The sequence below is a fragment of the Centropristis striata genome, chromosome 20 (assembly GCF_030273125.1).
Source record: "Centropristis striata isolate RG_2023a ecotype Rhode Island chromosome 20, C.striata_1.0, whole genome shotgun sequence".
Classification (NCBI taxonomy): Eukaryota; Metazoa; Chordata; class Actinopteri; order Perciformes; family Serranidae; genus Centropristis; species Centropristis striata.
In genome coordinates, this window is record NC_081536.1 from 24900752 (window position 1) to 24917690 (window position 16939).

The 16939-nt window shown below is 40.0% G+C and overlaps 1 protein-coding gene across 1 annotated transcript; it reads right to left on the bottom strand.

The window, feature by feature from the left end:
- Window positions 1-9315: 9315 nt before the first annotated feature.
- On the bottom strand, window positions 9316-13432 carry calhm3 (calcium homeostasis modulator 3). Its single transcript, XM_059359697.1, has 4 exons — window positions 12984-13432; window positions 11892-12019; window positions 11649-11776; window positions 9316-9848 (listed from the first exon to the last, which is right to left on the bottom strand). The coding sequence occupies exons 1-4, from the start codon at window positions 13268-13270 to the stop codon at window positions 9399-9401; spliced, it is 993 nt and encodes a 330-aa protein (XP_059215680.1). The 5' UTR covers window positions 13271-13432; the 3' UTR covers window positions 9316-9398.
- Between the last annotated feature and the right edge of the window lie 3507 nt (window positions 13433-16939).

The following is a 16939-nucleotide window of genomic DNA, read 5'->3' on the forward strand; positions in this document are numbered from 1 at the left end:
ACAAACAAAACGCAGCAACTGCCTCATCGGCTCCCATATTAAAAATGCAGGAAGATTTCTCCCAAAAAAAAATTTAACAGTTTTTTGAAATCGCTCTAACAAAGCTATTTTTTCATTTTTCTTAAAAAAAAACATATGTAGATGTTCAGGAAGAACTCAGGACGCTCAAAGTGAAGTCGGATCAATGATAGATATTATGGTTTTGCCAAAAATGCTTTCTGTTCGAGGCCAGAATTTTCAGTTTGTCCACCTCTGTCTGCGGAACTTTCTCCAACAGCAGTTAATTTCAGTTGATTGCTCTGCTCTTATTGGTCGACTCCACCTGGCCACGTGGTTGCTTAGCTACCAAAGCCTCCCCCCTCCCCCCTCCCTCCTCCAACACAGACATTCTAACTGATAACTGTCAGTTTACTCTAAGTAAACAGACCTTATAACTTGACCATACATTGTCCAATCTTCCTCAAACTTGCCAAGCATGATGATGGTTCATCACTGACCACTTATACATAATAATGTTTCATAAATTCCCGCCCTTTTTGATTAGCCACGCCCCCTTTCATAACTAATGAACCGTTTGTCCTAGAGACTTGTATGAGGTGTCTGTGAACTCAGGACAGAGTCCCTATTTAACTGCTGATTCAAGCCACGCCCCCTTTGAGTGACCACGCCCCCTTTTACTAACTTGTGAACCGTTTGTCCTACAGACTTGTATGAGGTGTCTGTGAACTCAGGACAGAGTCCCTGTTTGACTGTTGATTTGAGCCACGAGAATGATGGGCCAGAGGCAAGCACACAATCAAAATTTCTTTAGAAATTTTCTAGTTATTCTTCCGTTTCTTCCGTGGTCTTTATTCGGTCGACTACTCCTCCCAGAGTTTTGGCCGCACATACACAAAAAAGTTATGAAAACGACCGGCTTGCCCATGACAAGTGTGCTATGACTTTTCAAAGGGTTTCGACAAACGGTTTTCAAATTATTGGGCAAAAACTGTTCAAAAAAGCCCCCCTATGTAACCCTATGGAGAGTCTAGAGTGATGAGGTCATCACGCAGAGTGTAGAGGGAGAGAAAGAATTGTAAAAATATACATTTGAAAACTGCTCTCCAGGCCGCAAATTCCACTCTACAGAAATAATTTATACATAGAAACGTAGGAAAATTTCTGAAAAAGGGGGGATGTAACATTTTTCATTTTTCTTAAAAAAAACAACAACATATGTAGACGTTCAGGAAGAACTCAGGACACTCAAAGTGAAGTCGGATCAATGATAGGTATTATGGTTTTGCCAAAAATGCTTTCTGTTCGAGGCCAGAATTTCCAGTTTGTCGACCTCTGGCAGCTCAGTGTGGCGGAACTGTCTCCACCGTCAGTAAATTTCAGTTGATTGCTCTGCTCTGATTGGTCGACTCCACCTGGCCACCTGGTTGCTTAGTTACCAAAGCCCCCCCTCCTCCAACACAGACATTTTAACTGAAAACAGTTTACTCTAACTCAGCGGTTCCCAAACGTTTTTAGCCGCGCACCCCCTTCTATGTCCCAACCGTGTTGACGCACCCCCAATCCCCCACACCTTCAAAAAAAAAAAACCGCAATAAGCTTTTTTATAGCCATATTAAAGGCGGCATGTTTAATCATGCTCAAATGAAAACACATATATCATTAAATAATCACCATCACAACAATGCGGTCTCGCATTTGAATTAACCTGAACACAGTTTCAGTATAATGCAACAAAGTTATGCGCAAGCTTACACTTTTAAGAGCAAAGAGGATGATGACAGGCTCAGGATCAGAGGCAGAAAGCACATAAGTTGGGGAAAATGTTATAATATTTTGAGTTGCGTTGAACAAAAATTGCAGCAAGTTTAAATGAGCGTGGAGCTAAACAACCCGTCATCATAACACAGGTTGGAAAAATGGAAGAAGATAACTTCTTCTACGCTTCATTTTAAGATGAAGTGCATTTTGAATAGCCTGCATTTATTTATTAATTAATATTACAGTTTTTGATTTTACATTTTACAAAGGAAATGTTTATTTACACTCCTTTATTGTGTGGTGGTTATATTTGCGGCTCAACTATAGCACATGACACAGAAATACATTGCCACCCACCTTCCTACAAGTGCTGATTGCACTTAGATGTTTATGATTTTCATGCTTTATTTCTTACAGTATTAAACGGTAGTTAAGGTGTCAACGCACAGTATAACATAGGCCTGCATCAGACAGAATTCTCACATTAACAAATGGCAAATGGTTTCAGTACAGCTCATGCGTAACAGAAAATGCGCAGATCATAGCCTACGGCAACCAGTTAGTGTCGAAACCAGTAAGGACACAACACCGGCCTTTAGACTTTCAGTTGTCTCACGCCAGTGTTAACTTGTACTGTTTAAGATTGAGCTGCCAGCCGTTGTAAGAAATATGTTTTTATCAAACTTGGCTGGGTGGGCCCATGAGTAAGCAGTGAGTAGGCCCATTACTGGCTACGCGTCTGGACTACAGATCTCGAGAAAATGATCTCATTATCTCTGGAAAACAACTGTCTCGAGATAACGAGATAATAACGAGATAATTATCTTGTTATCTCGGGGAAAAATATATATGAATGCATGGCCATTGAGGGCTTCCGTAAGGGACACTTATGCTGTTGTCTGATTTATTTAAAAAGCTGCCTTTTCATAAAATCTAAGTGCAGTCAGCACTTGTAGGAAGGTGGGCGGCACTGCATTTCTGTGTCACATGCTATAGTTGAGGGGACAGCTCATTAACAGTAAAATTGTGGCCATAACTAAAATCAAGATTCTTCAATCTCCATGGGACTGAAAGGAATTGCAGAGTTGGGTGATGATGCTCTGTGGGTTCCTACTTTAAGTTCCCCTGGCTCATTCCACACCATAATTCAATTGATGAAAAAACTGTCATTGTTTATTCAATTTTAATGTGTGTTTATGTGTGATTATGTCTTACTCAGAATGATAAGAAGTATATTTGTAACCAGGACAGTTACTGCACTAGACACCTCAACAAGCCAGGAGGTTATGGTGAGATATTGTTTTTTCTCTCTTATTATGTCACTATTTGATGTGAATACATTTAAAATTGTAACTATAATCTTATAATCTTGAGTGTAATACCTCTAGAATGCATTGGTGCAAGTGCTTCAAATTTGGTATGAGTGTTTGTAGGGACTTAAAGATTAATTGATTTGATGATGAAGGTCAAAGGTCTCTCCTTATATGTCCTTGATGCACGTGTTTCAAATTAAGCAGCTAGCTCAGTGAGCTCAGCAACATTGCAACATTTTAGCCAGTATATTGCATCCACTCTAGTTGTTTCTAGTTGTTATTATTATTACTACTATTATTGTCTTTAATCATCTCCAGTAATATATTATTACTACTAATATGAATAATCAAAAATATAGTATTACATTACAAGTATTGCATTACCTACATAGTTTTTCTAACTACATGCTGGTACCAAAGGCTTATCGATAGCTGTCCAGTGTATAAAGTCCCTTGTTTTATTATAAATGTATTTTATATTCTATATTTACTTCAATCAGTCTATCTACTAAAACATGGAGGGCAAATGAGGCTTTGGTTAGTGAAGTTATTTCATATAATATTCACATTCAATAACGATAATACATTGTCTATTTGCTATTGGTTTATGGATTATAGACCAGTTCAGTATATGGATGCCGAAAGAAAGTTCAAATCCATGTTCAAAATAGCCATGATGAAGACATCAACCATAAAGAAGTTCTAAAATGGTGGCTCCAAAATGAGGTTGCTTTTCTGGATAGGTTGCTTTTTTGTTGTGTGTTATTAACTGAACAAATACAAAATTGTTGCATTTGGAGTCCACTGCCATTTGCCAGTGATATTTAAAAAGTTCAGAGCACTGTTGATAACACTATATAGTAATGGCTTTTCTGGATATAGGTTGCTTTTGTTGTGTGTTGAAATTAAATGAATAAACAAATACAAAATTGTTGCATTTGGCGTCCACTGCAATTTGCCAGTGATATTTAACGAGCTCAGAACACAGTTGGTAACACTTTATTTTACAGGGTCCCTAATACAATGTATCCAACCTATGTACTTAGTAAAAAGTAAAGTGTTACTGCACTGTTTTAGCAGTGCTTTGTAGCCTAATATTGCTGTTGATTATGTGAAAATGTTCTGAAAGCACTAGGCACAAGTAGTTACATATAGTTTGAAATCCAAAATAATCCATTCCAAAAACGTATAAAAGCTGCAAGCAATGATGAAGGGGCATGTATAGTGGATGGCACCAAGGCTGGTTGAGACCAGGTTTTTTTCCTAGGTTCTAAGCCGGTTTAATGTCAATAAGAGTTAAAGTTTAACACCAGGATGCTCAAAGATCAGAATGGCAGCCAAATTCTGATGTGCAAAATAGTTTTGGAGCTATTTGGAGAGGTCTGGCAATATCACCAGACATTAAAAAATAAGTTTGCAATCCACTTATGTGAAGATATAGGAGTTAAAACACATTTACGATATTGCACCGCCGCCTAGATGTCAAAGGTCACCAAATTGTTTAGGTGTTCCCAGGATGACGTCATGACTCTATATATCAAGTTTGGTTAAGATGTGTATGTGTATGTTAAAGGGTTTCTGAGAAATAGGCTAACTTCCTGTTTGGCGACTTAGCCATTAAGTGTGATTGGTTGTCACAGCCAAGCACCTTTGGATTTCAAGAAGCTGTTGAATGCATTCGTGTGTAATGGATACCTCGTTTGTGAAAAACAGATGAACGGGTCAAAAGTTAATAAACATTCAACTTTGACCTGTTGGTGGCGCTAGAGCTCTTGAGCTAGAGTTGCCTACACAGTATCATCACTCATACCAAATTTGAAGCACTTGCACCAATGCATTCTAGAGATACTGTACTCAAGATTATCATGGCTGTCAGGGAGCCAAATGGTTTTGAATTTGAAAAAGCTGTTCGACACATTTGTTCAACTTGGTCTGAAGATCATATGCCAAGTTTCATGAAGATTGGACAGAATATGTGGCCCCCCAGAGGTCAAAGGTCACCAGATGTTTTGGGTCATATGATGATGTCATGATGTCATATGTACCAAGTTTGGTTAAGATTTGCTAAAGGGTTACTGAGAAATGGGCTTACTTCCTGTTTGGCGACCTCACCATCAAGTTTGATTGGCTGTCACAGCCAAGTGCCTTTGAATTTCAAGAAGATGTTAAATGCATTTGTGTGTCATGGTCGGAAGATCATCTGGGCCAAGTTTAGAGAAAGTTAGACAAAATTTGTGATAAGAGAGGCCTTTTAAAGGTTTTTGATCAAATCAAAGATGGCGGAAAATCCAATATGGCCGAAAAACCCCATTGAGGATGCATTGAGCTCGGATTGGCCCAAGGGTTCCAGTGATACATCCTTTGAGAAAAACGGATGAACGGGTCAAAAGTTAATAAACATTCAACTTTGACCTGTTGGTGGCACTAGAGCTCTTGAGCTAGAGTTGCCTACACAGTATCACCACTTGAACTCAAGTAATGGGTAGGCTGCTGTTAAATTATTACAATATTGGGGAATTATTATATTATCAGGACTTGCGAAATGAAGGCTAACCTGATAATGTAATAACCTCCCATTAATGTAATACTTTATTACATTATTGGTAAAAAGTGTATTACATTATTGGGAAATGCACTTTATTACATTATCGGGAAGTTATTACATTATCAGGTTTTATTACATTTTCAATGGACTCAAGTGCATATTTTTATTACATTAACGGGGTTATTACATTAACGGGAATTTATTACATTATCAGGTTCTACAAGACCATGTAAGCTCTAGCGTTACTGCTGATGAAAATCTCTGAGCCTCTCCCAGACGCATGTGGATTGATCTCTGTCCTTTCTACTCCAGCATGTGCCCTGGGTGAGTTTCTGCTTCCAGTTGGTGATAGTTTTTCACGGCAGGTCAAGCTGAAAGCCTGTCTTTCTCATGTCCTCGTATACTTCTGCTGCGTTATTGTAGAGGTGCAGTCCGTTATCCCAGTGGATTTTCATCCAGGCAGGGTAGGGAGTCTGAAAACGTATCTGCTTTTCTTTAAGTATCTACTTTATATCCCTGTACTCCCGCAGTCTGTTGTTAATTTCTGTGGGGAAATCATGGGCAAATGTGACTGGTTTCCCGTCACAAGTGATTTTCTTTGACCAAGCCATCTTCAGTATTTTGTTTCATACCTCTGAAAGTTGACTAGGATAGACCTGGAAACTGCTTCATCCTGAGGCTTTGGGCCGATAGACCGGTGGGCTGCACTGTCCAGCACTAGCTCCGTCTTCAGAAAGTTGTCAATAAACGTTAGCATTGAGCTTCCTTCGGTGCCCTCTTTAATGCCGTTTATACGAATGTTATTACGGCTTGATCTTCCTTCCAGGTCCGTTACCTTATCTTGAAGCAGTTTTTGCTGTTTCAGTGAATCAAGCAAAGTATCCCTCTGCTCAGTGTTAGTGGTCTCCGTTTCTCCTACTCGCTGCTCCGCTTCAGTTAGTCTTGTACCGTGGTTGGGGACATGGCTGACAACATTTTGTATCTTTTGATTTGTCTCCGCTCTGAAATTATTAAACTCCTGCTTGATGTTGTTCTTGAAGTCCATTAGATCTCGCTTGAATTCTTTATAAATGTTTTGAATGTCTTTGCTTAAGTTTTGAATGGCTTTGGTCGTTGAGGGGTTCTCCTCCGTGCTAGCTGTGTTGTTCGTTGTTTCTTTCCCCTTCTCCTTGTCTTGAATATTGTTTTCCTGTTTTTTATTTCCCCGCAATTTTTTCTTGATTCTTGTCCCTCTCATTCTAAGTCATATTAGTTTCTTGTGATAGTAATATTCATAGTTTGGTGGGTTTTTCTATTAAATTGATCGGGAGAGCTTTCTCCCTATGTGCCATTTTGAAACGCTCACCGGAAGTCCTCAAGATCTATCATTATTATGTTTAAAGCGTTAATGCAGACGACGAAAGTAAAAAGCTAATGTTATGCTATGCTTATGCAAACTACACCACGGTTGCATGACTTAAACATCACAGCTGTTACGCTTAAGACACAGGGTCAAAGTACAGTGACCTTAAACTTTGACCTACAAAATCTAACCACTTCAGTTTGAGACAAATTTCAAGAAATTCTCTCACAGCTTTTCTGAGATATCGTGTTGACATGAATGGGACACATGCGATGTCACAGTGACGTTAACCTTTGAATGTTACCTCCAAGAATCAGTTTATCCTTGAGTCCAAGTGGACCAATTAGCCATATTTGAAGAAATTATACATACGAATAGAAAACTATCTGACTAGATAATGATAATTTGAACAGGCGACCCTCAGGTTGCAAGCCCGATTCCTAACCTCTAGGCCCAGATTGCCTGCCCTCTCTGTGTAAGTCTGTCAAGTTATTTGGTTCCAAACGTCCATTTGCATGTTACCATGAATCTGTGTGTGTGAGCTCCATGTCAACAACCTGCATGCAAAACCAGCCAGACCACACTCGAACATAGTCAAATTACCCTCACAACATGGTATTGTCCTCAGAGCACAGCATTGGCACAGAGGCAGGAATCACCACAGGTTGTCAGACTATAACAGGGAATACACATAGAGAGAGACAACCACTCACACTCATTGACACCTACAAACAATTTAGAGTCACCAATTAGACCTAAGCTGCATGTCTTTGGGACATGGGGGGACCTGAAGAGAAGCCACGCTGACACAGGGAGAACATGTAAACTCCACACGAAAGTACTGTGAGGCATATCCGGTAACCACGGCACTACCAGACCTCAATCAAATCAAAATCAAATCAAATCAAATCAAATCAAAATCAAAATCAAAATCAAAATTACTTTATTCATCCCCAAGGGGAAATTCAGTTAGTCTGGTAGAATCTCTTGAAGGTTGAGACAGCCTGATGGTTGTAGGAGAGAAGGATCTTTTGTATCTCTCCATCCTGCAACAGAGAGAGGAGCCGTCCACTGCTGTTTTTTTGGTCCATAAAGGTTTTGAGTAGCGGATGATCAGGGTATTTCAGGATGGCCTCGAACCCTAACCCTAACCCTAACCCTAACCCAATCGTGATACAAACAAACAGCATAGACATGGAGTAGCCAGCGAATGGGGAAAAAAGTATCAGGCTGGGCTATGGGGGCATGCCCACCTGGAGAAAGTGGTTGCTCTAAAAGCCCAAATTTGGAGGCCTCTCGCACATTCTAATGCCACTAAACCATTGGATACACTGACCCTAATCACTGTGTATTTCAATGAGTGTAAACATTAAGAGAATTATTGTAAAGGTTTGTTGTGTGTTTTAAATAATACCCTGAGTGATCAAAACTTTTGTAATTAAGAATCATTAGACCTTATCTATTATTTTTAATTCATTTATTGACACATTCACTGTAAGGTTTACCTTATCAAGACACTATCATGCTATGAATATATTGTTTTACAGAAACAAATTCATTCTTATTCAATTAAAATAAACAAAGTTATTATTTATAAACCAATGCCAAAAACTGTAAAAACTGTGGAAGATAACAAAACATGTAAATTACTTGACTCAAAGTATGTAAATATACTCTACTATAATCAACTTTAAGTCATGTTGTAACTATTGCTTGCCATTCGATATGAGTAGCATTGCGTGGATGCATGTTGGATTCTACTTTGGCAGACTTTGTAAGAAGCAACTACCCAACAATGGACAGAGTCACCTGTTAGCTCATCACCCAAGTGAAGTTAAGGAATCACCGCATCGACAGTTTACAACTTGCAGCTGCCGTTATCACTTTGAATACGTTCAAACATCATTTTTGGGAAAAGTGACAGCCCAAGTTTGCTATACGTCTTAGAGATGGCTCTGCTTTAAGAACAGCAATTTAATAATCAATTATTTGGTTCATTAATTAAGCCCATAAATGTCTGTGTGGAATAGTGTCAGACTATGGAAAACATTGCTCTCTCTCTCTCTCTCTCTCACACACACACACACACACACACACACTATTGTATTGTCATTATATAGTGGCATTTAATGGTCTTAAAATCGCAATAATAATAATAATTATTTATCACAATTATTTCTAGGATAACATATCTTCAAACAAAATGTAGTTACAAAGTCAGGTGTATCTGTGTCAGCTCCATCTACCGAATGAAGAGTGTGAGATGTAGTTGACAGCTCTGAGTCATTTGTAAGTAGACCTTTGACAAAATCAGTTTGACTTTAGCAAAGCTTTCTGCTACACTGATGTAATGTACATCTAACATTTTGCTCTAGCTTAATGTTTGTGAACTGACCCTCTGACTTGATTGATGCTGCAGCTCTATAGCATTGAGTGTGTCCTAGACATCAGAGTATAAAGTTTTCCCTTCACGGTCCTCCCAGGTTACACACATCCTGGGTCTGTGGGCTATCCTGGTGACGTCCAGTTCAGGTTTACTGTAGTACCACTTGTTAAGCAGCTGGTCCACTTGCTCCTGCTTTGATACCCCATGTAGTCTCTCCTCCTCTTCATCCTCCCACTCCTCTCGAAAGTTCGCATTATAGTGTGGGAGTGGAAGACGGAGTACAGCGTCCTCCCTTATGTCCTCAAAAAACTGCACCACACATTTCCGTGCGAAGTCGCGAGCATGCAGGACACAGGTTTCATCAAAGAGCTTCTGCTCCACGTCGAGGTAGTTGCTCCAGTAGCGCGTCTGCAGGGAGGTGGCATGATCATCGAAACAGGGTTTAATGAGGCGTCCCAGTGCTCCCAGTACAATCAGGAAGAGGAGGATGGACCAGCCAACTGCCTAGAAAGGGCAAGGAAAGTTAGCCACACAATGCCAACAAAAGCTATTATTCATCAGCTGTAGTATCTGTAATGAGGCCACAAAGAGACGTCGGTCAGTGGCATCAACTATTCATCATACTCCCATATCTGGAGCTTGTATTTGTGTTTGTCTCTTTGAGGGTGTGTGTAGGTGTGTGTGTTAGTGGACATGTGTGTGTCAGCAAACACAACAAAAGCCTGTTCAGCAGTAGCCTGGCTAACACCAGACCAAATCTCATTGGAGATTAGGTCTGGACACCTGCTGTTCATTTCTCCGTAGAGGAGGTGTGGTTTACGATCCTCCAGAGCCGTTTATTGGACGCTTAGAATGTCTATTAAAGCGTCTGTAGGTAGCTCTTAGCCAATCAGATCAGTTATACCAGATGACGTAGTAGAGCAACAGAGATGGATGTTTGTTGTGTGTGTGTCTGTGAGAGAGTGTTGTTTGCTGCTTTGCTTCTCCAGTTCTCGCTTTCTGCAAGATTATTTATTTTCACGCTTTATTCCCCCCCATGTCATTCTGCCACACACATCCACTGATTTTATGGGCAATAAACAAGCTGCTGCGGGCCTCTCGGCGGCTCCGCTGTCCGCGGTAGCGGGGCTATTAGCCGCTAGCAACGCTAATAGCTATTAGCCGCTAGCGGCGCTAATAACCGCTAGCGACACTAATAGCCCCGCTACCATAACGCTGGTGATCTCAGCAGAGCCGCCAAGAGACCTTTCGCCTTTCAACTTTCGCTCTAAACTATTTAAAACACCATCTGCAGCTATAGAGAGTTTCGCGTGTGCAGCAGCCATGTTGGATCCGGAAAGCTTCCAAGTGCCGAGTAGTACGCGTCATCGTCTCACCGTCCCTCCCCGCTCTGTGATTGGATCCCTAAAACAGGGCTACGAAACTGGCTTGGTTGCCAGACCGTCTGGAGGTTCGAAATTAAATTCGAGCGCGCAAGGCAGTCTGGGTATACCCAGGCTAGTTCAGCAGACTAGTATGAAAACAATTATTTAATGATGAAGACTCAAATGCTAACTCCACAGCACTTAATGTGAAAGATGCTTAGACTACTGCAACTCTCTACTAGCAGGTCTCCCTGCATGCACCTCCAAGCCTCTGCAGATGAACGCGGCAATGCGTCTGATCTTCAACCAGCTCTAAAGAACACATGTCACTCAGCTACTCATCTCTCTGCACTGGCTCCAGGTCGTAGACCACATCAAATTCAAAATCCTGTCTCTTGCCTATAAAATATTAACTGTTCGGCTCCACAAACCCTCCCGCCCACTATCCTCTTCCAGTCAAAGATGTCTGGCTCCTCCGCCGCTGAAGGCCTCTTTACGTCTCAAACCAGATTCTTCTCCAACTAGTGCCCCAACTTCCAAACTCCATCCGATCTGCTGAGTCCTTCTCAATCTTTAAGAAGAGACTAAAGACCCAACTATTTACCATGGCACTTACTCTTGTGTTGTTTCTTGACTTCATCCTTGCTTGTGTTGTATTAACTCCCTTTGGATAAAAGCATATGCTTAATGACAATGTAGAATTGTAGAATTGAAAAACCCCACTCTTCTTGCACTGAATGCTGAAGTGCCCTTTTATACAGTACGTCTCTGTCTTTATAAAATGATGACCTGGGACACCCCCAGGCTTACACCAATGATGAGAGCAAGTATGTAATGTAAATGAACCCTGACCCTGATCTCACACAACAGCTGATTGATTATCTCCATGAGTATAAAAGATGTGTTTGTGTGCATTTTTGTGTATGCATGCAGAGGTTACTTGTGAATAACAGCGAACGTAACGAGAGACTGCTTTGCGGAATGAGCTGTTCCTGAAGATAACATCCTCCTTGCAGGGTACTTTGGCCATGATTTTGATCACATCCAGCCCTGTGTTATTGGGTAGACCTGAGGAAACATATTCATGCACACCAATCACGTGACAGCACTAACAGTATACATTATGATAAGAATACTATTTGCATACATATTTCTCTATGTCAATTGTTCCATCTGCTGATACCTGAGAAAATGGCAGGGTCTACACTAACACTGAAGGCACAGATGAAGATCTTTCCATCCAGCAAAGTGACCAGGATCCACACCATCGGTGCCAGTAGGGCCCTCTGGACCATAGCTGAGAATAGGTACCTGCATGAGGACATAAAGACTATTTCCAACTGACATTTAAAACATTTAAACACATTTTCTGCTCAACTTTAACTATGAGCTCTGATATTACTTTGTACTTTTACTGTTGATACTTTAATTACATGGGGATGATAATACTTGTGTATTTTTATTGCTGATACATTAACTGCATGAGGCTGATAATACTTTTGCTGACTCTTTCACTACATTAAGCTGATAATACTGTAAAAATAACCCTTTTACCTAGGTAGAATTTGTTCCAAAAAATGTAATCGATCACTGTACTGAAGTTATGCATATATGTATATGGTAAATGGTCTGAGGCAGGGATGGACAACTTAAATGCTGGAGGGGGCCACAATTTTTCATCGACACTACCACAGGGCCACAAATAGGACTGTGCACTTAACCAGATATAATGAAAGTGCAATTTTAAATATGTTTATAGTGCAGTAACTTAACATATTTTATGCTCAAATGCATGTATTACAGTATAAATAGGAATAAAAGGGTTTGAAGAAAATAAAAAATAACCACTTACTGTGATTACTTTCTTTTTTTTCAGTGCAATAACAGCCGACCAACATCAATTGCAATAAGCAATTTTGTGCATTTTTACACTGCACTTTTAAGACATGCTCAAATGCATGTAGTTGTACTGAGGGCCACTTCAAGTGAAGGTGCGGGCCGTATGCGGCCCCCGGGCCTCCAGTTGCCCATCCCTGGTCTGAGGTAATAACTAGTACCAGCAAACTGTAGAGTAACTGCAGAGATTGTCTAAATCCATCTTCATAATACCTGGATAACATTGAATTAGGGAGATGAATTGCAGATTTTACCTGCAATTCCAATGAATCATTACTTTAAAATCACTGTGCACTCAAATGTTAGAACTAGTTTACATTGAGTAATTCCATGTGAAAACACTGTTTTACTAAATGAAGGAAGTAATTTGTTGACTCACTTTACTACGGCAGGATTTTTGGATCTGTTCCCGGTGGGTCTCAACCACTCATCCATCATGACGCCTGTGTGTCGGTTGACCAGGACCCCCAAGAAGAAAAGTATGATGGGCGGGACAATCATCACTCCAAGAGAATACAGTTTGTTATACTGAGGAAGGCACGGGCAGTTAAAGTCAAAACTGGTGTAAAGCTTGACGCTGACCAAGGCGAGGATGATGCAGATCCCGTTGGAGATGGACTCCGAGTTGGACTGAAAGTACTGCAAGACTAACTTCAGACGCTCCATAGCTTTAATGTACTAAAGGTAATGTTCAGGGTGGAAGTCAAAACAGCCAGAACTGCTGATAGTTTTTTATTATTAAATTTATAAATTATGTTTCAGTCCACCTACCTCACAGTATGAGCTAATTCTTTTGAAGAAAAGTCTTAAATCCACAATTTAGCAGTCTCAGTATACAATGTGAGCTTCTGTGGAAAGAAATTAGTTATGGAGTGAGTCCTGCAATGATCCAGGGTGAGTCTGAGAATGTAGAATTATTCCTGAGCAGGCGACAAAGCCGTGAGCCACACCCTGCCCCACATCACAGGCTCACAAAGACAAAAGGAGCTGCAGCTGTAGTTCTCTCTTCAAAGCAGATAGGACTGTCCAGCAGATCAACTTCCACTGCTGTGGCTTCACCAACAAAGCTTTCGTTTTTAAATTAAAGAATAATCCCTAATGTTCATACTTTTTTGTTTTGGTTCTGATCCAGTGGGTGAAGCATTATGAGTGGTCAGACAATCAGTTAGATTAAAACATTCCAAAACCTTTATTTGGAGGTCCATCGCCTGAAATGTAACTAATAATATGTCATTGCACAGGAAACATTTGTACTAAACCACAGTAAGTACAGTAGGAAAAAGATCAAACAGGAAGTTTATCTATAAATTACACAGTTTTATCTCCCATAATTTCTGAATTATTATTGAATCACTTCAACTATCTACCCTTATAATAGTATATATATATATATATATATATATATATATATATATATATATATATATATATATGCATATATTTATTTGTTTTTAACCAGTAACAGGAATATTTATTTAAAGAAGTAGTGGGTTGCAAGTTTGGTTGAGCATTAGGGAATAAGATATTACATGCTTAGTTTGAAATTGTTTCAGGGTAACTCCCAATAAAAGGAGGTTTCATTAACACCACAATGTGGGAATAAATATTTTAAACTGTTAATAAAAGCTTTTTCCCCCAGCCCTTCTTAAAATTAAAAGCATTGGCTTAAGATATTAATTAATTCAGCAAAATTAATTTTCAGTTTTTGAGTTGGCATTCAAAATATGATTTATAATATTTAACATGCTATGGATATTCAGCAATTACTCGTTATCTATAAGTAGCAAGCGATATGACTGAGTTGAACTAATAGTTTTAGTCATTGTTTTTGGGAGAATCAAGAGATGCTCACTAAATCCATCCAGAAGTCACTGTTATGTAAAGGGTGTAAGTTTAAATAATCAGAGTCTGCACACTGGAATACCTACAGTAGGTGTAGGCCAGTACAACTCATTTTTTCTGACATTGCTCACTTGATATCGTCACACTGTTAAAATAATGGCCTAAGTAATTTTTTTGTCAAAATTGTTTTTTTTGCCTAAATCATCGCCTACATCCTCAGTTGATCAGATCGTGTGATTTTACCCCTTTAAGATAATGGCCTATGTCAAGTTAGTGACTTAAGCAGCTTAATTATGTCTAAGTCAAAATAAAACAGGACTTAGGCAAGATATGGTAACACTTTATTTTGAAGGTGTCTACATAAGAGTGACATGAGCATGTCATAAACATGACATGGGATGTGTCATGAAAATTAATGACACTTTGAAGTAACATTAATGCTCATGATACTTGTCATGTCATGTTTCTGACAGGCTTGTGTGACTCTTATGTAGACATCTTCAAAATAAAGTGTTACCATATCCTGCTTAAGTCACAAAGGCATGTTCAAAAAATTGCCTAAGTCATTTATTTATCTTAAGTTACATCATTTACACACAGTGTTATTACTATGCCAATAGTCATCCTTTGTTACATCTTTTTTGAGTGAAATGATCAGTAAATGTCATATGTCATAAGTTTTTTGTGTTTCCTGCAAAACTTGAAAAAATTAGTTAGGCAATTATTTTAACAGGGTGACGATATGTAATTCATCTTTGAAGTGCAAGAGGTACATGCTGCCACACTGTGACCAAATGGTAGACTTCCAGTTTCATCCTGAGAAATACTGTGGCAAAAGATTTAATGAAATGTCATGCTCGATGGGGCGCCCTGTTAGCACACCTGGTAGAGCGCGTACCAAAGAGGCTTTGACCTCGCAAGCGGGTGGCCTGGGTTCGAGTCCGACTCGGAGCCCTTTCCCGCATGTCTTCCCCTCTGTCTCCCCCTTTCACTCTCTCTCACACTATCATATAAAGCTGAAAAATGGCCAAAAAAAATCTTAATAAAAAAGAAATGTCATCCTGGAAAAAGTTCACATCTCACCCTGACAAATGTTTTTGGGCAAAAATCCATTATGTGTTGCTGTTTTTAAAGTGACAGGCTGGGGAAAAAGTGGGAATGGTTGACAATAAAGTTATTTAAATTATTAACTGTATGATATATGCCTTTCCTTTTTTTCTTATGTGTAGCATGTATTAGACATACATGCATGTATAACATGTAGCATGTCTGTCTAAATGATTGGGGTCTTTTTTTTGTCCATTGTGGCTATTATTTTATTTTTTGCTTCTGTCAATTTTTGTTTTCAATATTGCGTTGCCAAAGAAAAAAGACAATTAACTGAAAAAGGGTAACAAGGAAATACAAATGTCTTAATTTTCCTTTATATGACCCCACAAGGCTGATGACAGCTCTCAGACTGCTGTCACTGCCACAAACAGTGTAGTAAGACAACACACACACACACACACACACACACACACACACAGACACACACACACACACACACAGAGTCATATGTGAATATCTGTGTAATAGAGAATCTCCACTTACTACTTTGTGTCCTTTGAACTGGTCAGTTCAGACAGAAGAGCTGCAACTTTTGGAATTACACAGGGCCTTTTTTTAATCAGTTTTTGCCCTAGTTCATAGTATACGTGGATTTAACAGATTTTTTCCAACGTGTGTTGATATTTTTTTTTTAAGTCACCACTGGAGGGCAGTGTTGCTGGGCCAGGTGGTTTGTGAAGAGAGAGAGCAGCGGAGGATCCAGACGGCCAGGACTCTCTGTCACCGACTACTAGAGGACACACACACAGCTCTGGATAAAGCGTGTGTTTGTGCACACACAGCCAAGCATCAGACTATTTTCCAGTGATGCAACACCTGACCTAGTTCTTTTTTTCTGTGTTCAGATCTCCAATATCCTGCAGCAGTGTGACCAGTCGGTCAGGGAGCAGCTAGACGTGGTCAAGTCACTGTGACAGGAGGAGAGGTGCATCCCGGGAAGCAGTCTCGAGGCACTGGAAGGCACGCTGAGACGAGCTGGTATCAGTATTTATATATGTCTATGGTATCAGGCCAGCCTGATGCTGACTGTGTGAGCTGACAGCTGATTGGTGCCCTGGCCTGCCAGTCACAACAAGCAAGGTGATTGGCTGAACTGGTGATGCTGGACAGTCTCCCTGTTCCTGTGCTGCTTGTCCACCAGTGCGGCTGACAGCAGCAGCAGAATCGCCTGGTGCCCTGTAACCAGAGGGTCACAGGTCTTATTCCAGGTATGCCTAAAGACAGCCTGCACCTTTTATAATGACCCTGAGCAACACAGTGAGGCTCTCAACAACAACAGAGAAGGAAAAGTCAAAGATACAGTGCACTAAAATGACTGTAAATCTAGTCTTCTTACCTTATGGGGCCAGGTGTGAAAACGATGTGTGCGAGAATGTGTGAACA